The following is a 24,495-nucleotide window of genomic DNA, read 5'->3' as shown; positions in this document are numbered from 1 at the left end:
TTTTTTTTTATTGAAGAACTTACATTTAAAGTAATTGTTGATAGATAAAGCAGTTATTGCCATTTTATTATTCATATTTTTTATCTTTTGTGTGTGTGTGTTAAAGAAGTCCCTCTAATATTCCTTGTAATACTGGCTTGGTGGTGATGAACTCCTTTAACTTTTTCTTGTCTGGGAAGCTCTTTATCTGTCCTTCAATTCTAAATGATAGCCTTGCTGGAGAATAGTCTTGGTTGTAGGTCCTTACTTTTCATCACTTTGAATATTTTGTGCCAATCCCTTCTGGCCTGCAAAGTTTCTGTTGAGAAATCAGCTGACAGTCTTTTGGGAGCTCCCTTGTAGGTAACTAACTGCTTTTCTCTTGCTGCTTTTAAGATTCTTTCTTTGTCTTTAATCTTTGACATTTTAATTATGCTGTGTCTTGGTGTGGGCCTCTTTGGGTTCATCTTGTTTCGGACTCTCTGCACTTCCTGGGCTTTTTGGTTCCCTGTTATGTAGTCTTTATTTCAGTATTCTTTATTTCTGACTGGTTCTTTTTTATGTTTTCTAACTTCATTTTTATGTTCACTGTCTCTTCATTGAAGTTCTCGCTGAGATCACTGAGCATCCTTATAACCAGTGTTTTGAAATCTGTGTCTGGTAAATTGCTTGTCTCCATTTTGTTTAGTTCTTATTCTGGAGCTTTGTTCTATCTTTTATTTGTGACATGTTTCTTTGTCTCCCCATTTTGGCTGCCTCTCTGTATTTGTTTCTATATATTAGATAGGGCTGCTATGTCTACCAGTCTTAGTAGAGTGACCTTACGTAGTAGGTGTCCTGTGGGGCCCAGTGGTGCAGTCTCCCTGGTCACCAGAGCTGTGTGCTCCAGCTGTGTCTCTTGTGTGGGTTGTTTGTATCTTTCTGTTGTAGTTGAGCCTTGGTTGCTATTTGCACGTCAATAGGAGGGATTGACCCTTGGGCTCATTTTATTATTCATAATTTTGATCATTGGTTATGAAGACTGGCTGTTACTACAGTGGAGGAGCTATTGTGGAAGAGCTGATCTTGTGGAGCAGGATTTGCTTTGGCAAGGCTCTTTTGTCTGCTCAGTCTGCCCTTTGGTTCAAAGCTGGTCACTGGGCATGCCAGCCCTAGGGCCACCTGGGAGGAGACCCACTGTCGGTCAAGTTCAGCTGCAGCCTATACCCCGCCTGGAACCACCTGGCATGAGCCACAAAGCAATCTATAGCTGGTCATCGCCCGTGCCATGCTTGGAAATGCCTCAACAGACCAAGTCGCAAACCAAGGCTGGCTGCCACTAGTGCTAGGGTTAGGGCTGCTCAACCAGAGGTACGGGACATGCTCAAGACAGATGCTACTTGTTTGGGTTTTGTGAACCTTTGAGAGATTTTGGGAAAATCTGCAGCTTGAGTGAGGGCAGGCAGTTTGTAGGAAAAAGCCATTGGAAGCAGCTGAGGTGTGCCTGAAAGTTGGGTGGGGCAGCGTCTCAGGGAATCACTAGGGTAGGGTGAATAAACAGCATTAGCCAGGTTGATGGAGACTCAGATATGGCATCTGCCTGCATCTGTGTGCAGGGAGGGGGAGGACTCAACAAAAAAACAATGGCTTTTGCCAGCTCCTCTGTCAAGGGAAAGCTGCCCCTCCAGCCCTCACCCTGAGGCCAGACAATTCAGTTCCTCCCCATATATCCCTGTTGCCTTTTGAGCTGCTGCCCCAGCACTGGAGCTCAGAGTGAGTGAGTCCATCAACAAGTAAGTGCATACACAGGCCCTTCAAGAGGTGCACCTGGGAGTGCAGCCGCCCTCCATCCCACTCAGCCACAATCTCCACTGGTCTTCACAACCAGGAATTATGGGGACTTTTCTCCCTGGCTCTGGAACCCTGAGCTGGGGAGTCTTGTGTGATGCTAGAACTCCTCACTCCTCTGGGGAGACCTCTGCATCAAGATATCCCTGCATCAAGATTTTTAATGGTCACACATGGGTGTGGGACCAGCTCATTTTTCATCTCTGCCCCTTCTACCAGTCTTGAGGTTGCTTCGTCTGTATGACAGTCGTTGTAGGGTTTTGGTTCAGCTAGACCTCAGGCGATTCTCAATGATGGTTGTTATGTAGTTTAGTTGTAATTTTAATGTGGTCATGAGAGGAGGTGAGCACAGCATTTACCTACTCCGCCATCTTTACCAGAATAAAATATCCACAGAATTCTGAATTCTGGAACTCCTCTTGTATCAAGGAGATGGCTTTGGATCTGACATTGTTGGATGTGACACTCTCCGCTGGTGTTCTGCATTTATACTCATGTCAACACAGAGCAGATGTTGTATTTGGTTTGCAGGTAGAGACTTGGAGGCTCAGGGGTACCCCTTGTGGTGGGTCAGAATGAAACCCAGTTCGCTGGCTGCCATGTTTAAGCACACACTGCCTCCTTCCCTGCTCTTTCCTGTACAGTTTGAGATAGCACCAATATCTGTGTTTTTCAAACTGTGGTCCATGGTCCACCTGTATCAGAGTTTGGATGCTCATTAAAACAATGCAGGTTGCTAGGCCCTGCTCCGGCCTCCTGACCCAGATTTCTGAGCGTGCCATAGGCAATAGCTTGCCAAACAGGCTCATGGCAAGTCTGGCGCCCAACAAGTTTGAGACCGTCTGCCCTGGGCCCTAGGGACTGGGGTGAAGGGAAATGCTGTCTGACTGCTACTGGACATATGCTTGGGCCTCCAGGGCTTCAGTTTTTGCCTCTCTGGAGAGTGTTCCAAGGGCATGTCAACCCTAACTGCCAACTCAGGAGCCCTCGGTCTCTAGGGCTGCCCAACGCCATGGTGGGGAATGGGCTCTTCAAACCAAAGTCATTAATCTTGGTTAACACAAGGGAATTGCAACTCAGTTCAGAAATGACCTTCACTGCCCACTCCCTTCTCAGAGCCTGACCTTCCTGTATATTTCAGGGACATAGCACAAAGTTCCCGTGTGAGCGCTGCCATTCCCCGTCCCTCTGCTTCTTCTCAACAGAATAGCTGCATCTTGTATCTTAATTCAGCCTGCCTGTCTTCCTTCCCTGCCTTCCTTTTTTCTAGGAGTAAATCCTTCCTACTGTCCATCTATTCATCCGCTCGTCCATTCTTCCTCTTTCCTTCTATCCATCCATCATCCATCCATCTACCTACCCACCGCATATCCATCTATCCATTCATCCTGGCACCCAGTAGGTGCTCAATAAATTGTAGTAGAATGAATGTATGATGAGTTTCTCCAAGCACAATCTATCTAATGACGGTATGAAAAAAAGATTCACCTAGAATAAGTGGGTCTTGCTGAATGAGTTCCTCACACCTCTCCTCACTCATCCATTTGTTTATTCATTGGTTCCTTATTCAGCAAATGTTTAAGTGCCCCCTAACTGCCAGGCATTATACTAGGTTCTGGTGCTGGAGATACAGAGTTGAGCAAAAACAGATGTCTGGCCCTTACCCTCATAGAACTTGCAAATTTGGGAGGAGACAGATGTTAATTGAATAACCACACTCATGAATCCATAATTGCGAACAGTAATAAGTGCCCAGAAGGAAAAGAAATCACCCAGAGGTTCCTGAGTCAGGCCAGGGGGCCAGAGAGGGCTCCCATGATGTCTGGACCTTCATCCGGAACTGAGGGATGAGCCAAGTGCCATCAGGAAAAGGGCACCTGTGTCAGGTGGCTCAAGAGGAGGAAGTAAATAAAGGGACCTGGTAATAAAAGTGATAGTTAGTTGCAAGAGCCAATGGGAGATTAAGAACTGTAGGGAGCTGCTGCCACTCTGGGATGGAGCGACAGAGAAGAGACAGTTACTAGAGCTGCTGGAGCCACAGAGGAAACACAGCTGTTTCTGAAGACACTGCCTAAAGGTGGGGGGTGGCAGTGGTGAGACTGGAGTAGGGGAAAGAAAGATGGAGACGGGGAGAGGGAAAGTGGGAAAGAGAGAGACAAATGGAGAGAAGAAGAAATGCCCTGGCTTCTCCCCCTGCCTTCTTTTCGGTCTCCCCCCAGTGTCTCCATTGGTTGAAGCTAGTGGGAAGTCAGAAGCAAGGGGACCTGGAAAATGCCATTTATAGATTCCACCTGAGAGTAGAAGGGAATGGAGTAGCTATGCCTTGCACAGGAAGGTATGAAATAGGCACAGAAGAGAGTGAATCAAGTTTTATGCAATTAAAGTGGGATACGCCAACGCCCTGTGACGCTAAGTACATGGTGTCCCTTAGGAAGGCACAGTGGGCCCAAAGGTCCTGGGGTCTCCTGGAGACATGGGCAGGGGCCAGCAAATAGGGAGTTTGATCTTTAAGCTGAGAGGTATGAAACCCGAGAAGGATTTTAAGCTGGAGGGAGGCCACGACCAGATTTGCACTTTTGAAAAGACCACGCTATCTCCTGAGTAGAGAGCAGATGTGAGGTGCCCCCAGAGGGGGAGCAGGCAGGCGGCCAGTGGAGCCCTGCCAAACCCATCCTCCAGCTCCTGGCTTCTACCCCAGGCCAGGGACCCTTCGACTCCTCCCCACCCTCTGGCCTCACAAACCCACAGCGGGAGGAGACCTCCAGCTTCTTATAATGAGGTGTCCACATCCTTGATGATCTGCTGCCTTCCTTTGAGATCTTTGCCTCCCCAGAAGAGGCCCCCTGCTCAGACTGCCTCATCTACCCTCTTACCCTCAACGAAGCCCCCCTAGCTGTGCACAGCCTGGGCTGGGGTGCCAGCCACCATGGCACCTGTTCACGGCTGTTTTTCACTTCTCCAGTGGCTCAGCTTTCAGGTCTGATAAATATTAATGGCCAAGCAGGGTCGCGGGTGGCCCCACTGGGAGATAGTCTTTCTGGAAGGTGCGTCAGGGTGCCCAGCCAGAGTCGAAACAGGACACCGGGCCTGACTTCTAGTCTCCTTGCCTGCCCCCACCCCATCCCACTCGGGGGGCAGGCCTGGAGCCCCAGGAGACCACCAGAGTGTCAGACTTCATCGGACCAGCGCTGGCATCACGTGAGCGAGGCTCTGGGCCCCGAGCAAGAGATGGAGTCAGGGAGAAGGAAAATCTTAAATGAATGGGTGAGGGCGGCATGGCCTCAAAACCACAAACCCCCATTTGCCAAAGGGGTGAAAGAGCTTTAGGCTGACAGTTCTCCTCAAGACTCTGCACGTGGTCTTGGATGAGTCAGGGCTGCCCTGGGCCTTGGACCCTCCACCTGTTAAAAAAAAAAAAGGGTTGGGCTGAAGGTCTGAAGGATTGACTCTCTCAAAAAATATATACTTTAGAAGCCATGTGCTTCTTGAAGGTGAGAGCCATTTCAGGGAGCTACAGGTGTCAAAATGGACCTTTATGCAGCGCCTACTGTGTACATGGCACTTCAGCAGTCAGTGGCATTTTGATCACACAGCAATGGGGGGAGGTAGGCATGGTTTTTCTCCACACGCATATGGACTAAGGAAATATGGTTCAGAAGTTCAGCCACTTGCCTAGGGCCACACAGAGAAGAAATGGCAGGGCTGGGATTTCTATCCAGATGTTCATTCAAATCCAGAGGTAATGTGGTGCAGTACTTAAAAGTGGGGGCTCTGGGTTCAAATTCCAGCTCTGTCACTTAGAAGCTGTGTGATCTTGGGCAAGTAGCTTAGCCTTTCTGGGCTTCAGTCTTCTCATCTATAATGTTGTGCCTCTACCTCATCTGGTCACTGAAAGGATTATGGATGGAGATTTAGAACACAGCTTGGGGTCTGGGATCGCTTTAACTCTAAAACGCATGCATACCCCACTGTACCATCCCTCTTGCCGTTTGCGTGGACCCTGTGCAGTACCTAACCCAGCTCCCCCGATGGGCAGACGTGCAGGAAATTACTTCAAACCCAGGAGGGAGAAGAATCAGGACCCAAAGTGGGAACCAGGGACTGTAAGTCACTGTTCCTGGTGAGCGCCGTCTTCTCGACAGCTGGAATGTTCTAAATCCTTCTAAGACCTGGGCAGATTGGAATTTTAAAATGTGTTTCCCCTTTTAGAGCAAGCCATGCCTAAGTATTTCTGGCCTGTGAAAGGAACATAGTTTCAGAGCCAGGGCAGAGAAACCATGTGTGCTCGCACAACCCAATGAAAACACCACCCACCAAACCCTTTCCCTTTACAGCCCATGTGGGCTTCCTGGGGGCTGCTCAGGAGGGCAGGGGTAGGTGCCCAGCAGGAAAATGGCTCATGGGCTTGGGGTGGTGGGTGGGCAGCTGAGAGGAGGGGTCGGGAACTAGGGAACCCTGGGAATTCCACAAGCCACCATGAGTGTCGTATCAAACATCTTTGTATGCAGTGAGGTCAAACATACGCCTATCCAAGGACCAGCAATTCCGCTCCTAGGTAGTAGCTACCCAACAGAATGCCTCATGTCTTTTCAAGAAAAGACATGGAGGCCGGCCCAGTGGCTCAGGCGGTTAAAGCTCCATGCTCCTAACTCCAAAGGCTGCTGGTTCGATTCCCACATGGGCCAGTGGGCTCTCAACCACAAGGTTGCCGGTTCAACTCCTCGAGTCCCGCAAGGGATAGTGGGCTGCACCCTCTGCAACTAAGATTGAAAGGACAACAACTTGACTTGGAAAAAATGTCCTGGAAGTACACATTGTTCCCCAATAAAGTCCTGTACCCCTTCCTCAATAAAAAAAAAAAAAAAATCTTTAAAAAAAAAGAAAAGAAAGAAAAAAAGAAAAGACACGGACTAGAATGTTCAGAGAAACAGTATTCAGGTTAGCCTAAAATAGGAAGTATGCAAAAGCCCATCAACAGTGGAATGGGTGAATAAATGATGGCATATTCATTGATGGAACACTACACAGCAATAAAAAAGCATGGAGTACTCCTATATGCAAAAACAGGGAAAATCTCACTCACCTAATATAAAGCCAAAAGTCAGACTCAAAGAGCACCTATGATATATTTCTGTTTATATGAAGTACACAGTTTGCACTGACACACAATACAACATGGATGAACCTTGAAAACACCATGTTGAGTGAAAGAAGCCAGACACAAAAGACCACATATGTATGATTCCCTTTATATGAAATGTCCAGAATGGGCAAATCCATAGAGACAGAAATTAGATTAGTGGTTGCCAGGGGCTGAGGGATTGAGGGAGTGACAGCTAAAGGGAATGGGGTTTCTTTTTGGGGTGATGCAAATATTTTAAAATTGATTGTGGTGATGTTTACTCAACTCTAAACATACTAAAAGCCATTGCATTGTACATCATGGAATTGGTGGGTGTGTGGTATGTGCATTATATCTCAATAAAGTTGCTAAAAATAAAAAAGTTTGGTGTTAGAAGTCAGGACGCCTGGAGTTCTGGCTGAAAGTCATTAGCCTTGGTGGGGGGTAGGTGCCTGGAAGGGGGACGCAGCGGGGGGCGGGGTGTGCTTCTGGGAGGCTGGACAGGACTGATTTCTGGGTGCCGGTTACACAGATGTGCTTGATTTATGGAAATTCCGCAAGCTGTACCCATACGATGACGCACACTTTTCTGTATGGAGGTCACACTTCAACAAAAGGTTTTTAAGAAATAATATCCCAGTTTAGTGTTGGATACATGCTTCGGGCCCCGTTTACATCCCCATCAATGAGTCCAGCACCAACTAACCGCAGAAATAAAAGACCAGGGCAGGCGGGCTGGCGGTCAGGCTTTGGAATATCCTGCAGTGACTCAGAGCAACAGCTGGAAAGAATCTGTTGGTGCTGACTTCCCAGCCCCCCTGTTAGCCAGTGCAGAGGAGCTGCGGCAGCCCACCGAGTATTCCAGGGCCTGAGAGCTTGGCTGCTGAGAGTCAGGGGAGCCAGGGCTGGGGCGGGCCCCCTGGTGGAGTCCTCGGCCGGACTCAGAGGCGTTCAGCAAGCCCTGACCATTAACCTCCCTGGCAGGACCAGCCAGAGACAAGGATGCTTTATTGCAAAGGATCAGGGGAGGCTGCCGGGCAGGCCAGGAGCCGGGCACACGGCAGTGCACATGAGAGCCAGGCTCTTGGGTTGGAATCCAACTCTCCCACTTCCCGGCCCTGTGACTTGGGGACGTGTGTTCAACATTCCAAGCCTCAGTGTCCCCATCGGTAAAATCAGGTAACCGTCATGCCTATTTGTCAGGCTGTCATGAGGTCTCTAAACTAGATGATGAGGTAAGCTCTGAACATAGCACCTGGCATGTAGTCGGCATCCAGTAAACATTAGCTGCTATCATTACACGCTGGAGACCATGAACTGATTTGTATTGAGGGCCCAGGGCCTGCCCAGCACCCATAAGGCAGCTCCAAGTCGCACCTTCGACTTTTGTTCCACCCCTCCCCCATCCACCCATGCCCTACCTTCTCTAGAAACCTCCCTGGCTCAGAAGCCTGGGAACTAACCACATAAATAATTGCTGTGGATTTTGTGCTGCAAATCAGGGGTCTGGTGAGAAGCCAGCAGCAAGGGAGTCTTTGAGTACACTCAAGATTTATGTGGAGTGTTTGTCCCATCATCCCCAGTGGCAGGTCCACCCTGGCGATCATTTATCAAAGGAGTTTTACGAGGCCCCGAAGTTCATGGCCGTAGCCTGGGATTTCAAGATGGAGGAGGTTGGAGGAATGGTGTCTCCCGGAGGGGGAGACGGGGCTGTTTGCTTCTGGATTCGTTTTCCAGGTTAATGGGAGCCAGGCAAGTTTTTAGGGGCACCCGATTCTGCTCTTTGAATCTGTACCCTGTACTCTTTAACTGTGTAATGCAGGCAGTGATTTTTTATTTTTATTTTAAGAAAGCACTTTGCAGCTTACAAAATACTTCTGCCTCGTTCGTCTTAGGCCCCCGAGATGGAAAGTGGTCTCTCTGCTTCCACTCTCCAAAGCTACTGTTTTTGAAAAAAGAAGGGATGTTAAGATAGAGTCACCTAAACCTGCATATTTTTTAATGTTTACATTGAACGAATTAGCACAGTTTACACATATGAAAGGCAAGGCGACTTCACCAGTGCCAGCAGCTGGGAGCTTACCTCGGTCCCAAGACCTGTACCCTTGCGCCTCAGTTTCCCCATCTCTCACATGGAAACAGTGGTTCCCACTTTGCTACGTCATAAGACCTAACAGATGTGCAACGGTTCATAAACCCAAGGCCTCCATAAATCCCAGGATTTTTTAATTTTATTTTATTGTTAAGGGTTGCATTCCTTCCTCTAAAAAGGAGGACATACTTTTGCTGGTGGCCTGCCATGTTTGAAGCGCTTTCTGAGGATAGCACAGAAAAATACTTGCTTCACTCGTAGGCAAAAAAAAAAAAAGAAAGAAAGAAAAAAATAGGGCAGTCAGATGATAAATTTTGTTTTTCTGGTCCCCAGCGAGCTAGAGGCCAAACACACAGCATACGTAGCCTCTAAAAGAGGAAGGATGGACCAGCCTAGGAAGGTAAATGGGTCCTGGGAGGGTTGCCAGAAGCGCATGCGCAGTGTAGAAGAAGGAAACGGGCAAAGGCCCCAGTGAGAAGGGAAGTGGGGTTATGGGGTCCGGAAAAGCTAAAGGCACATGGGAGACTTTGATCTGCATTGCTGGCACTGGGGAAGAAGGAGACTAGAAGACAGAGCAGTGGAAGGCAGCAGGAAGGGCTGGGTGATTCTGGAACTTGGAAGGTTTGGGATACAGTCTGGCATCCCAGGTTCAAGCATGGATTGGGCCCCTACTGTATCCCCAGCCTTGTGACACTGGGACAGGACAAGGAAAGCCACCCAGGTTCTGCCCTAGTCGGAGAGGCAGGCCTAGAGACAGATTTACACCATCACCTGTGCTATGTGCTTGGAACATGGAAACTAACTCTACCAACGGGGTGAGGGCTGATTCCTGTGGTTTTGGGGCTAGGACAACCCAGCAAGAAGTTTCAAATTTGTGAGGTGCCCAGATGCTCCATGTTGGCGGCCTCTGGTCTTTTGCAGAACCCAGAGGGGTGTTTCCTCCCCGTTCCCAAGGCTGGGTCTGCCTGTGAGCATCTGTCGCCGCGTTTCAGGTCCACTACACTCACCTCCTGGGAAGAGAGGGGCAGAGCGCTGAGGTGGCACATTGCATGGTCTGGAGGGAGCTGCAGGAAGGGCAGTGAGGCTCAAAGAGAAGCAAGGAGATGGCTCTGCTGGGGTAGGAAGACTGTGGCTCTGAGATGTTTTGGTAGCTCGTTCCTGATTGAGCCTTTCACACTTCCCCTTAGAAGTAGATACTTTGAGTCTACTTTGTACATGACGTTAATACAAATGAGCCTTGACATTTCTCCTCATCTTCTGGCACATACTTGACCTGTTTTGTGTCCAGATGTGAACTTGTCAGGGCCTCAGTATCCTTACCTGTGAAATTGGGGACACGTGAGGAGAGGGAGGATGGGATTCTGTAGGCCCTTCCTGCCCTAATGAGCTGGCATCTCAGAACAAAGCTAATCTTAATGGCTAACAAAGCCAGGGAGTTATGTAGACACACTGCCTGGGTCCAGCCACCAAGCTGCATAACCTCGGGCCTTCCCTTCTCCGTGCCTCTGTCTCCTGACCTGTAAACGGGGGATATAACAGAACCTACCTTATGGACTCATTGCAAAGTTTTGGCAAGTTTGCATCTGTAAGTATCACAGGTCCCTATGTGTGATTAACACTCCACCGATGTGCCAAACACAACTACACCGGTCCAGAGGGTGTGCTTCACCTGGATTATCTCACTTCATCCCCCTCCCCGCCCTGTGGGGTACACTGTATTGTTGTCCCTGTTTTACAGATGGGGAAACTGAGACTCAGAGAGGTGAAGTAGCAGGCCAAGGCCACACAGATAGTAAAGAGCAGAACTGTGCTGTCAATCTGGTATGTCACGATGTGCAGAGGCCCATCCCAAGGTCATTCATGCAGAGATGACCAAAAATTGTCACCTGCCTTCCCCCTTCCCTGATCTGTGCCTGCCTGCTTCCTGGCTCCTGAGACGTGAGCCAGGAGACTTTCCGCAGTCACTTGGTTATTGAGGAAAACAAAACCATCCAACTGGATGCTTCGCTCCCCCTATTCCTGGCTCACTATATGTACACACAAGCACATGCATGAACACACATGTACACATGTACATGAACGCACACACACACACAGGTATACACCAACACATGCAAACATATATGCACACACACAAACACACACTTGAAAGCATGCACATGCATAGGCACTAGCATATGCCTCACATGTATCCACATACTTTCACACATGTGGCACATACTCAGCAAGTTCTCCTGGATGATTCCAGCTTAGCCAAGAAAACTCGACCTCCCTCCTTTTATCTTGTTGACCCCAGTGGCTCTCCTTCCTCAGGCTGTTTGTGTGACCTCATCACAGTGCCCCCCTCACCTCGGAGTGCAGACAGGCCATAGCAGAAACACCTCAACCACTGGATAGAGCCAGGAAAGGTCAACACACACACACACACACACACACACACACACACACACAGAGTCAGCTACAACATGCCAGGCCTTATGCCCAGAGCATCACGCTCTCTTTGCCTCATTTGATCCACACACAAAAAAATCTGGTGAGGATCACAATCCCATTGTACAGAGCAGGAAACTGAGGCTTAGGGAGCTAAGAGGTTTTCCCAGGGCTCATTCAGCTAGAGATGGATGGGACAGGCCCTGGATATACACAGAGAACAAGACAGATCCGGTTCCTGCCCGGGGAAGGGAGTACCCAGGCTCCTGGGGAGCCAGACAGGGAACAGTCGACAGAAAAATAAATAAAATCAACAGCAAATTCCTATGCCAGTGAGCTGAGACAGAGAATAACAGGGGAGACCTACATGAGATGGAGAAGGCAGGGAAGTCTCTTGGGGAAGACACAGCCAAGACCACAAAGATAAGAGGAAGTGTCAGTTTGGAAAAGAGAGCCTGGAAAGGCATTTAAAGTGGAAGGAACAGTATGCATCAAGCCTTGAGGAACCTCCCAGTGGACCTGCATTGCCTAAGCTGACATTGTTTTACAATCAATCTCAGTCTGTGTGAGACTTGATACTTAGTTGTGCTATGATACAATTAAACAGATCTCACCCTTTAAAGTTTTCCTAACCAGTCCCCCTCCTCTCACCAGGTATTAAAAATGCCAGAAGCAGGGAAACTCTTGGCCCTGCCCCCAACATTCCTTTGGGACAGTTTTGCTGACACAGCTTTTTTCTGGGTCTGGGTGAGGGCCTGAGTTTCACATTTCTGGCGATGATAATTTTCCTGTTCACCCCTGGACTGTGACCCCTGGAATATCCACCATGGTTTCCAAAGAGGTGGCCCTTTCCTCTTGTTCCATTTATTTATAATGCATGGCCCTCCTCCAAGCCAGAGGAAGCCTAGTTTTATTTACATGTCAGTGCCCCAGAGGGCAGAAGGGCCCACCTGGCACCTTTGTCCCTAGACTCACTCTGGGCTCCAGCTGGCAGATTGGGACAGCTGTCATCTGCTTGGAAATCATAGACTTACAGAATTTTGAAGTTAGAAGGGGTGGCATTTCACAGATGAGAAATGTGAGGCCCAGAAAGGCTTGAATTTGCAAAGGCCTCCCAGCCTGAGTCAGAGCAGTGGAGAGGACCGAGGAGTCCTGGCCATGTCCCCTGCCATAGACAATCTCCATCAGCAGAAGAGTGATGGAGACCAGATGTTTGTCTAGCAAGGTTTTACAGGGTCTAAATCCCAGCTCCGCTACTCCTGAAAAATAACTTAACCCTCAGTGCCTCCTCTTTGTCATCTGTAAAATGGGCTTTTCACCACACTTAACCCAGAGTTATTGGCAGGAGTAACTGTTTTGATGTATATAAAGTGCTTAGAAAAGCACCTTGGCATGTGCTAAGGCTTTTCCTCTGTGTGTGAAATAAATACAATGTATCTATTCACATATACAATAAATATATGGAAACAGTTAATCCCCTTCCAGAGCTTCTGTTTAACAAGAGGAAAAAAGACCCCAGAGTTGTTATGTGACTTGTCCTGGAACACACAGCCCTGGACACACAGGACCCATTCTGCCCCTGGCCAGCAGTGGGGAGGGGTGTGGCAGGCTGAGGACTCTGTCCCCAGGATGGTGCATTCACTACTGTATTCCAGGAGAAAGGAGACAGCTCCTCTTCCCTCTGTCTCCAAAATTAGAACACTGGGCCTAGAAGGTGCCCCCAACTCTGGGCTGTAGAGGGCTGTAAACGGCGCTCATTGGGTCCCCCCTTTAGAATGAGGATGGGGCCAGAGCACCGAGAGTGAAATCGGCTCCGGGGCTGAGGCTGCCACTCTTGAGAGCTCCTCGTAGGACTCCCAGGTCTCAGGGATCGTCAGCTACGTCCTTACCTGGCTCCTCCCGCGTCCTGCTTGACCTTTAACTTAAAGAGCAGCTGTAGCCACTGATGGGTTTCTGTGGGTCCCCGAGGAGACCCTTCAGATGGCTCGAGCCGGGCGCGCTGGAGAGAGCCCCTAATTGGGGCAATGAATCATCGTTCGCGGCTCCCGGCTGGACACAAAATAGATAGAGAAGCCGGCGCGCTATTGTGCGCAGTTTGGGACGCGGGGGAAGGGAGGGAGGGGGGAGAAGTAGGGAGAGGGGGAGAAGGGGGGGGAGGAGGGGAGGGCGCGCGAGGGAGGGATTCCCCGCCCGCCAGCTCCCGCCCGCCCTCCTCCTCCCTCCGCGCCGCCCGCCGCCCCGCCTCCCTCCTCCCCAATTAAATGACCCAACGCTTTGGCAGGCGCCGAGCTCGCACATGCGGCTGCCGCTCCAGCCGCCCGGGGCCCGCCGCCGCCGCCGCTGCGTTCCGGGCGGGCTGGGCGCGGCGCCGCCGGGGGCTGGGCGGGCCGGGGGCGGGGGGGCGCCACTGCGAGCGGCCGAGCTCCCGCGCCCGCGCCGGCCGCCCGCCGCCAAACTTTGCGGCGCGCACACATGCTTCAAGTTGGGCGCGGCGGCGGCGGCGCGGGCGGGCGCTGAGGGCGGCGCGGGGCGGCCATGAGCGGGCGGCCGGTCTCCCGCAAGCAGCGGCTCATGGCCGCCGTGGGCGAGCGGGCGGCGGGCGGCGGCGGCGCGCCGCTCTCCTGCTTCATCTGCGGCGGCGGCATCGGGCGCGGCAAGGAGCTGAAGCTGCAGGTGAAGCAGCCGGCGGTGGCGGCGGGCGCTGGGGCCCCGACGCAGCCCTTCTTCCCGTTCCTGCAGCAGCAGGAGCCGGCGCCCGGCGCGCGCGAGCTGTCCCCGGCCGACGGCTGCGTGCTGGTGTGCGCCGTGTGCCGCTGCTTCTTGGGCGAGCAGTGGGCCGCCTTCGAGCGCGCCCGCACGCCGGTGGACAAGCGCATGTACTGGCTTAAGCGGCCCCATCAGTGCGACGCGGGCGCGGGCGGCCGCCGAGGGGGCGCCGGGGCCCCCCGCGAGTGGAACGTTGCCTACGCGCTGGGCGGCGCGGCCGACGACGACGACGACGACGACGGTGGCGGCAGCGGCCCGGGGCCCCGCGCGGCCGCCGGGGAGCCTCGAGATTCGGAACTGTCGGAGCTGTCGGACACCGACCCCCTCTCAGAGCCCGACCCGGCTCCGCGAGACGCCGTCAGTCCCCGCCAGGACGGGGCTCCAGCAGCGCGGGCCACCCCGGGGCCGGGGCCTCGTGGGGGCCGCTGCCAGGAGTGGAGGCCGGCGCCGGTACCCCCTCCAGGACAGGGCGCCAAGACCCCCGCGCAAGGGGACGTGGAGGAGGAGGGGGTCCCCTCGAAGCTCCACGTGGACGGGGAGCCCAAGACTGGCATTAGACGCAGGAGGAAGGGCGCTGGGAGACACTGGGTCCCTGAGGCCCGGGCCAGTGTCCTGAGGGGCATTCAGGACCCTTGGCAAGGCCCTTCAGTCCCAGTGGCCCCTGCAGATGGCATGAAAGGAGCCCCTTCAGGCAGGGCTGCCAAGACTCCTGAGAGCAGGCGGCTGGGAGAGTCCTGCGGGGGCTACTGCCTGTCTGAGGACAGTGACATCAACATCACCAGTGAGGAAGAGGACCGCAAAGAGCAGCCTCTCCCGCGCCCCTGTGGCCCCAAAGAGAAGGAAAACGGCGGCGGTGGCCGCGTTCCCTGGGCTCCCCCGGAGAGCCGGGCTGCACCGCCAGAGGGCCTTTGCTGCTACATCTGCGGGTCTGCGCTGTCCCTGGCCTCACAGCACCAGATCCACGTGCAGAAGCAGGAGAAGCTGGCCCAGGCTCCCTTCTTTCCCTTCCTGTGGCTGCACAGCCCGCCCCCGGGGGCACAGCCCATCAGTGAGGGCGGGAGCACCCTGGTATGCCCCTGCTGCTTCTCCTCCCTCATGCAGCAGTGGCAAAGCTTTGAGCTGGCCAGCGTGCCAGTCCTGCAGCGACTGTACGTTGTGCCTCTGAATAGCCACGCCCCTGGCATGGCCTCCAAGGGCAGGAGGCTCCCAAGGGAAGAGGGCGCACCCGTTGGGACCCTGCCAGAGGCCTGCTATCTCTGTGGGGAGGACTGCACCCAGGACGCCCGGGCAGTGGCCTCCAGGATCCTCAATGGCAACGCCAGGGGCACCATGCATTTCCCCTTCCTCAGCCTCCTGCCCTGTCCCCCCAATGCCCGGGGCCCCAACAAGCGCTGTGAGGTCCGAAGCTGCCCCAAGTGCTTCAGCGTCCTGGAGGATGTTTGGGCCCTGTACCGGGCTTGCCAGAACGAGGAGCTCATCACCTCTGTGCAGGGCTTCCTGGGCAGGTACCACCAGGCCTTCCCTGCCTCAGACCCTGCTCTTTCCGAGCCGCCCGCGTTGGTCCAGGGCAGCTTGGCGTCTGTCTGCTATATCTGCGGGGCTGAGCTGGGCCCTGGGAAGGAGTTCCAGCTCAATGTGAACCCCTCCAGCCGCTTGGGTGAGAAAGAACCCTTCTTCCCCTTTCTCACGGTTTACCCACCTGCCCCGCGCGCCCGGCCTGCCGACTCCACCGGCCTGGTGGCCACCTGTGTGCTTTGTTACCATGACCTGCTGGGCCAGTGGCTGCAGCATGAGGCCCGCAGCACCCACCACGCTGTCAGCGCGTGGTCTCGGCAGTACCAAGTGGACACATTCGTGTGCTTCTTCTGCCAGCAGGAGAGGAAGCGGTGTCTTGGGCTGAAGGCTGTGCGGGTGGCCCGGCTGCCCTTGTTTCTCTACACTCTGCGAGTGAGTCACAGCCTGCTGGTGGATGATGGGCGGCAGCTGATCATCGGCGCCTGTGTGGAGTGTGGGACCCTGGTATGTGCTGGCCAAGGGCTCACCCGTCCAGGACCCATGGGCTGGAGCTCCCCGGTAGCAGCAGCTATAAAGGTAAGCAGCGGTTCTTATCCTCTGAAATCCGCGCAGGGAAAGAAGAGATGTTTTCTGTTCCTCTGCCAGGAGGAGTTTGCACTGATTCTGTGTGGTGTGTTCCAGCAGAAGGTGCCCTCCTTGGGTGACCAGGCTGGCTCTTGGTATTGGCCTGGCTGGGCTCTGAAGCAGGTAGCAGGTCAGAGGAGTTGAGGGCCAGGAGTAGTCTTGTGGAAGAATAGGGTACTGCTCAAAACAGCAGGCATGGGCCTGAACTTGAGTGTGTTTGCAGCAGAATCTATCAAACAGAGGAAGTTCGGGGCATGTCTGTCATCCGCCAGATAACATTGGTAATTAGTCCAGCCACGCAGGTCACCAAAAGGTCTCCACACTTACCCGGTTTGAAACACATCAGAGGTGGAAGTTCCTCTCCACTCTAGTTCCCTGGCAGCTTAGCTTGTCGAGAGTTTTCCACCCAAGTTCACACTTTTCCTTTGAGACTCTGGTTGCTTAACAGCAGATAGAAACGGATTTCTAGACGTAGGGGTTTGGGGCCCAAAGGGACAGTGGCTTAAACAGACCACGCCCCCCCTTCCCCGTGGGAAGAGTCTTTCTTCTCTGCAAGTCAGCTGTGTAAGAGGAGGTGGGAGGTGCTTGCCTTGTTTATAAGGCGCCTGCCTTCACGCTGCTTGCCGGGAAGGAGCTAGACAGGGCTCAGTTCATTTCAAATCTGGCTTTGCAAAGGCCGAAGCGGGAGCTTCCCCAGTGGATCCGGGAAGTAGACATCTGTGAGTTAGGATCACCATCACGGCCACTGGGGCCGTGAATCCTGATTTCCACCAAAGACAGACCGGCTTGTTTTAATCAGACGCCTGTAGCAGTTGCCACCGGCGAGGCGCGGACAGGGGGACGTGGGAATGGGGAAGGCTGTCTCCGGCCTGTTCAGGAATGGTTGTTACATCTAGCTGGATGGTTTCTGGTCCTGCCTCCCATGTGTCCACGTGTGGGCATGTGCGTTGTGGTAACATCTAGGAAGTGGACCCTGCCCTGCATTTGCCCGCCTCCCCTCACGTGGACAGCCCCATGCCTCCATGCTCTGCCCAGGATTCCTTCTCTGCTGATGTCACTTCTGACTTGAGAGCTGTCTTTGGAGGCATTGATGTGATAGCCTCTCATTTTAAACAGACAAGCATATCACCTCATTTGCGGTGGGTGGCAAATCTGCAGCGCCCGCTGCTGGGAATCTGAAGAATTGCAGTTTTGCAGTAGCACAGACCCAGGTTCTAATCCTGCCCTTTCTCTCGGTAACCGAGTGCCTGTGAGTCCGTTTCTTACCCTCACGGAGATCATTTCCTTGGCCGAGAAGTGGAAATATGTATTGCCCACCTTGTAGGGACATGGTGAAAATTACATTAATCAGAGATGTAAAGGCTTCCAGAAAGTCAAGTGCTTGGCACCTCTGGGGACCCTCCTGTCCACCTGACGTGTTGGGGTGGTTTTTCCTAGGATATAGGTGAACCCTCTGCAAGGCTTCCAGTTTCCATGCTGGGTGTGGATTTTAAGCTTGGCAGCCGTGCGTCATGGGGTAGTCAAAGTACTGTCTGTGGGCGTGTTTTCTGCAGAACATCCAAACTATGCTGAGTTTTCTCGTGTTGATTTGCTCACTCATCGGGGTTGATGAGATGCCAACTGTGGGCCTCCACTGATAGGCGCTCCAGGAAACAAAAGAAGCTGCGGTTCCCAGTCTGGCTGAGGTGGGAGCCGAGGGTAGCCTGGTGTGGATGCACATGCAAGCTGGTGTCTGTCCAGAAGGGGTCAGCATGAGTTTGGGAAGGCACAATGTCAGACCGTTTCTAAAGCACGTTATTTCATGTTGTCCTTACCATGGCCCTGTGAGGACGCACGATTCCCATTTTGCAGATGAGTATCTTGAAACTCAGAGAAGTCAGATGACTGTGGTGATTATGACACAGCCAGTAGGTGGCGGGGGGGGAGGTTCTTGAACCCTGGTCTTCTGACACCTATGTTCTATCCCATTGGATGGAGTGGGGTAAAGCAGGAGAAAATGCACAGAGGCCAGGAGGGGCCATGCAGCCTCTGATGGGCAGCAGTGCCTGTGGGGTGGGGAGAATGAAGGGGAAGGAAGGTTGGAGTGACTGGAAACCTTGAAATCAGGAAAAGGAGGTCAGGTTTAGGGGAGCAATAAAAAGTTCTTAAAAGAAGGCTTGAAACTGGCCAGGAAGAGATGCACCCAGGGCCGGGCCCGTGGCTGCAATCTAGGTGGGGGATGAGGTCCCTGGGCCTGTGCATAGTACAGGTAGCAGAGCGGGTCTCAGGCTTCATGAGAGAAAGAGAGGCATAGTCCCCACCTGTAAGAGCACCTGACTGAGGGTCAATAGATACCAGAAATGCAGTCTCTGCCTTTGCTCCCTCCCACTCATTCAGCAAATATTTATGGAGCGCCTACTCTGAGCCAGGCGCTATTCCAGACACTGAAAATCTGGTTGAAAGCACAGAGCCTTCAGTGTCGGGGAGGGGGACGAAGAATTAACAAAGAATACAACTTCCTGCAGAGCTGTAAACAAAGCAGGAGGAGGGTAGACCCAGTGCCAGGCTGGACACGGGAAGAAGAGCGCATGGTTACAGGAGCTGGAAGCAACACGAAGGGCTTTTGCAGGCAGGAGTGTCAGGGGTGAAGAAGCAGCCAAGCCACCTGGGAAGGTACAGAGCCCCGCCACTCCCCCACCCCCGCTTTCCTATGCCCGCTCTTGAGTCCTTGGTTCTTATGTACACATTCTGTGTCTCTCTTTGGTGTGTGGTTTGAGGATTTGGGTGGGAGTGGATGGGGCTTTGGAAGACGGATGCAGGTAAACGACTTAGCTTGGATGGCACGTTCCCAAACCTCATCTATACCACCTCCTATAATGCCTCAGCTGTTTCCTGTTAAGCATTCATTCGTTAGTGAATCAACTTTAAACAGTATGAAAGAAAATGTGAAAGGGAGGGGTGAGGGCAGGGGAGAGGAAAAAGAAGGAAAGTGTCACCGGTGCCTTCTCTTTGGGTGTGTTTGTGGTTTTTCTCTCCAGCTGGACCCCTTGCCCCCTGGAGAGCACCCTGCCCTGTAGCCACCAAGTCTCTGAGCTGGGTGAAGGCTGGGCAGGGGAGGCTGCAGCCCACTCTTTCAGGAGCCCAGGAGCCTGCCATCCCTTTCCTGAGACAGAATTCTATCACATATGAAGTTCTGTGATGCCACAGAAAGAACCTGGGTTGGGCTTCAGACCAGACCTGGCTTCAACCTTCATTCTGCTGGGAGCTAGCTGTGTGGCCTTGGGTAACATTCTTGCCCTCTCTGAGCCTCAGGTGCTGCAACTGAGCAGTGGAGCTGATCATCCTGTGGAAGGTTTGTGACATTGGCAGCTGGTATGCAAGAGGGGTACGGGATACATCCATTCCTTTCTCCCTCCCTGAGGTACTGGCGATGACTCACTGTGGGCTTTCTTGTTACCTTCCGACTTTGATGTCGCAGCCCCTGGCCCCCACCTTTCTGCTGAGGGTAGGGAATGGTTGTCCCTCTCTTCAGAGCTAGGAGGCATGGCTGGACAGGCTGCTGGAGATGGCACTGGGGACAGAATGATGATGATGATGCCTGTGTAGGATGCTTGCCATGTTCCAGGCTGTGCCACATGCTTCACCTGTGTTCTACTTACTGACTCCTCACCACAACTTTGTTTAGGGAGGTGACATATCCCCATTTCACAGAGGACAAAGCAAACTCAGAGAGGTCAAGTAATTTGCCCAAGGTCACTCAGCTAGTAACAACAAGCCCAGCATTAGACCCAGGAGTCCAGTTCTGAAATCTGTGCCCCAACCTCTACTCTGTCTGTGTCCGTTCTAGGGCTCCAGCACTGATGGTGGCTGTGCCCTGGAGCGGGGATAGGCCATCATTTTCCCTGTGTGTACCTGCCCCCACCCCAAAGCAACTGAGAGGCAGGAGTTATTTGCAAGGACCAGAGGCCTCAAGAAGCCCCCACTGGCTGGCTCTCTGTCCCATTTCTCTGCCCTTTGTCTTTACTAACCCTAGCATTACTCATGTGTTCAGATTTCAGCCCCGACCTCTTTCTGATGCTGGGAGCGGCCTGCTCCGTCCAAGATGGGTCGGCTGCATGATCGATTTGCTTTCCTTGCAAGCCAGTTGGCGGGCAGGCTGCCCTTCCCTCTTCCAGCTCTGTCCGGGGAGCCTTCTGGGTAATGGAGCGTGCAGCTGTTTACCTAACCGCACCCTGGCCCCTCACTATGGGGACGCCTGGCCGAGCCCCCCAGCGCAGCCTCCCAGCCCAGAACAGGTGTTGTTGCCGCGGTGCCTTTCTTTTCTCGGCACTGACATCTGAGGCCTGCAGAGAGCGTCTGTCATCACTCGCTTGTCAGGCCCGGCACGCACATCTGTTTCCCGTGTTTCCTGGCTATCTGCACCCACATGGCTCCCTGCTCTTCAGGGAGGGCCTGGCAGCCCCTCCTGTCCAGGTCCAGGCTGGTGGGGCACCTAGGCAAGGCAATTGATCAGATGGGGGAACCTTCTGGAAAGTGCTGGAGAAGGCTTCCCTGCTGGGCTGACACTGGCACCTTCTCCCTGGGAGCAGCTGGGAAGTGACTGGGCTTTGGGTCTTTCTCAAGCTCCAGCCACCTCCTCCGAGGGGAAGTCTGTGCTTTGCCTGGTGGGTTGAGAGCCATCTGCTCAGAGGAGTAAACTTTCCAGATGCCCCTTGTCCTAAACCTGGAGGCGATTGGAGACAACTGGGAAAGAGGAAGTGGAGACAAAAGGTCTTCAAAACTCAGCCTTCCCTGGAAGCAGGGGAGGGGAGGGGTAAGGTTGGAGGGGTGGTTGTCTTTGGCGAGGCCCAGAGTCTGCAAAGCTTTCTGGCTTCTTTTCTGCTTACATCTCCTGGATCTCACCCTTGAGAGGTTAACTCTGCTTTGAGTGTTTTTGGAGGGTGTGTAGGTTCAGGGCAAGTTTGCCTTGTTTGCACATTTTCTTGGCTGGGGAAGAGCCCATGTTTGGAATTCAGGTCCATCTTCTGCCCTAGGTTCATATTTCCGTGGAGACAGTGGAGAGGGATGGTACTTCTGCTCCCCAAGAAGAGCATTTCAGAACTTGGCTTCCCAAATGGGGACTGATGGAAGCAGTTGTGGAAGGAGCTTCTAACAGGGTGGCCACCGCCCAATTTCCCCATCTGTCAAAATGAAAGGTCTGGTCTTCAGGGGTCACAGGTGGTTTGCATTACCCACGTGAAGCCTAACCAACTGGTGGCACTGTGTTGAGAAGGATGCTGAGGTTGTATCTGGACTTGCTGGGGAAAGATCTAGTGATTTATTGGCAGCCCTTTCTATGGAGTTGGGAATGGAAGGGGTCTACTTGGGGTCTAAGTTTTTTTATTTTACTTTTTTCCCCCAGCTTTGAGGTGTAATTGTGGTATAATTTTGACGTAACTTTTTTTTTTTTAATTAAAATGTATCAGGGTGACAATTGTTAGTAAAGTTACATAGCTTTCAGGTGTACAATTCTGTAATACATCATCTATATATCACATTGTGTGTTCACCACCCAGAGTCAGGTCTCCTTCCATCACCATATATTTGATCCCCTTTACCCTCATCTACCACCCCCCTCCCCCCTTACCCTCTGGTAACCACTAAACGATAGTCTGTGTCTGTGAGTTTTTGTTTCTTCATTTGTTTGTCTTGTTCTTTTGTTGTTTTCAGTTTTATATACCGCGTATCAGTGAAATCGTATGGTTCTCTGCTCTTTCTGTCTGACTTATTTGGCTTAGCGTTATAATCTCAAGATCCATCTATGTTGTCGTAAACGGTCCTATTTCATCTTTTCTTATGGCAAAATAGTATTCCATTGTGTATATATACCAGCGACATGACATTTTGTATATTTAAGGTGTACAACATGTTGATTTGATACACTTATATGTAGCAAAATTATTACCACCATAGCCTTAGCTCTTAGCTACCATTTCTTTTTTATGGTGAGAACATTTAAGATCTACTCTCTTGGCAACATTCAAGGATATAATACAGTATTATTAGCTATAATCACCATGCTGTAACTTAGATTCTCAAACGTGTTAATCTTATAACCAGAAGTTTGTACACTTTGTCCAATATCTCCCCATTTCATGAGGTCTGGATTTTAAATTCCATATAGGATGCCAGAGCCCCGAACCACCATGATATTCTGTCTGATGGAAGATGGTAACGTGTTAGGGTAAGAAAAACCATACAGATCATCGTTTTTCAGGCGACGCTACACCAGAAGGACCAACAAGCCCACAACCTAATGCAACTTTGGCTGGTTTATTTTTTCAGTAACACCAGCTAATTATACGAGTATGTATACGTTTTGAAAGAAACTGTGTCACGGACACAGCTGCAGTTCTGCCTTCTATCTCTGCTCAAGCTTCTACGCTTGTCCAGGGCTGCCCTCGAGAAATGTAAGCACGCATTCTGCCCTTTAGCTCAACAAATGTTTACGTGTATGCCTACTGTGCACCAAGTGCTCTAGGAGCACCTGGCAGTGTAAGAACATGGTGTAGAATCAGGTAGGCTCTGCCCTTGGGTGCTGGCAGGGGATTGGGGGTGAAGGGACCTGGCTGTAGCCATGTAGTATGCTGAGTTCTACGCTGGGGTCTGCTGGGAACTCACAGGAAGGTGGGAAATGGGTACGTTCAGGGAAGGCTTCCTGGAGGGGGTGACATCTAAACTGAGTCCTAAAGACTGAAAAGGACTCAGGTCTATGTGAGAGTCATGTGCTCCTGGCAGAGGAGCATGTACAGAGGCCCAGATGTGGGGACTATAATTGCCAAAAAACCTTAAATAGTTCTGCTTGCAGTGGGAAGAAGGGATGGGGCAGGAGGGGTTGGCAGTGTTTGGAATCCCTGGACATGCATTTGATTCTACTTGAATCAATCTGCATTTAAAAATGCCAATGACTGGACCCTACCCCAACCTGTTAAATCAGAATCTGTGAGGGATGGCCCTGGTGGCACTGGTATTTTAAAGCTTCCAGAAGATTCCAGAACTGGAGTGAGAACTGCTGATAGAGGTTAAGTTCAGCCCAGGAGCTAGGGACTTTTTATCTTGAAGGCATGGCAGTCACTAAAAGGATTCTGTTCATGTGTTCTGTGTTCCGTCTGTCTTTATTAAGCACCGACTTTGTCCCAGGCACTGTTCTGGGCCTCAGGAAGCAGACTGCATGCAGGGAGGGGCTGTGATGGAGTGGCGGGGAGAGATGGGTAGGGTGAGGGCTGCCACATGAGCAGTGCGGAGGATCTGGGCAGGGGCCTGAGGTGGGACCATGGAAGACTGGGGAAGCTGAGGTGCCAGAGGGCGGCCAGGCAACGATCACCATCCTCTAGTGCCAGAACATTTCCATCACTCCCGAAAGAACCTTGTACCCATTAGCAATGTTTGCCCATTCCCCTCCCCCAGCCCCTGGCAACCGATAATCTCCTTTCTGTTTGTGTGGATTTGCCTATTCTGAGTCTCTCATATAAACGGAATCATATGGGTCTTTTGCATCTGGCAGCTTTCACCCTAGTATTTTTAAGGTGCAAGCATGTGGTAGCAAGTGTGTCCATATTTTACCCCTTTTATGGCTGAATAATATTCCACTGTATGGACAGACTGCATGTTGTCTGTCATTCCTCAGTTGATGGCCATCTGGGTTGTTTCCACCTTTTGGCTGTGGTGAATAATGCTGCTATGGACATGTGTGTGCAGGTGTCTGTGTGAACATGTCTTTTTATTTCTCTCGGGTAGACACCTGGAGTGGAATTGCTGGGTCCTCTGGTAACTCCCTGTTTAACTCTCTGAGTTCTGCTTTCTCATGGTGGTGGTGGTGGTGGGGTTAAGCAGGCAAACAACATGACATAGATTTAAAAGGTTCCATTTGTGACTCTTGAAGCCTTGTTCCGTCACTTCACTGACCACAGTCGTGCCTCCTGTTTCACGTCTCAAGGCATCAGATTTGTGTCTGAAAATGGGCGCTGGTTGGCTCCTCCCTGGGATGCGGGGAGCTGTGTTAAGAATTGAGAATGGGTTGCACTTGCTTTAGAAGCTTTGACTTGCTCCAGTGGCGGCCCCGGGAATCAGAAGCCTCGGATTCTGGCCCCAGCACTCACAGCAGCCTTGGGTAAGACCCTCC

General features: G+C 52.0%; 1 protein-coding gene across 5 annotated transcripts in view; it reads left to right on the top strand.

Moving 5' to 3' along the window:
- The first annotated feature begins 13,845 nt into the window (after positions 1–13,845).
- GSE1 (Gse1 coiled-coil protein) overlaps positions 13,846–24,495 on the top strand; it is a 420,617-nt gene continuing 409,967 nt past the window's right edge. For 2 of the 5 annotated variants that reach the window (XM_019747103.3, XM_019747105.3), the window contains exon 1: positions 13,848–16,307. In XM_019747103.3, the coding sequence (XP_019602662.3) occupies positions 13,986–16,307 (2,322 nt within the window). In that variant the 5' untranslated portion in view covers positions 13,848–13,985. Of the gene's footprint in view, positions 16,308–24,495 lie in introns of all 5 variants that reach the window. The other 3 variants (XM_019747104.3, XM_019747106.3, XM_019747102.3) reach the window with 3 other exon arrangements.

Source organism: Rhinolophus sinicus, chromosome 8 (assembly GCF_057876585.1).
Source record: "Rhinolophus sinicus isolate RSI-liver-muscle chromosome 8, RSI-T2T, whole genome shotgun sequence".
Lineage (NCBI taxonomy): Eukaryota > Metazoa > Chordata > Mammalia > Chiroptera > Rhinolophidae > Rhinolophus > Rhinolophus sinicus.
The sequence above is the reverse complement of the archived record's forward strand: the minus strand, read 5'-3'. Positions and strand labels throughout refer to the sequence as shown.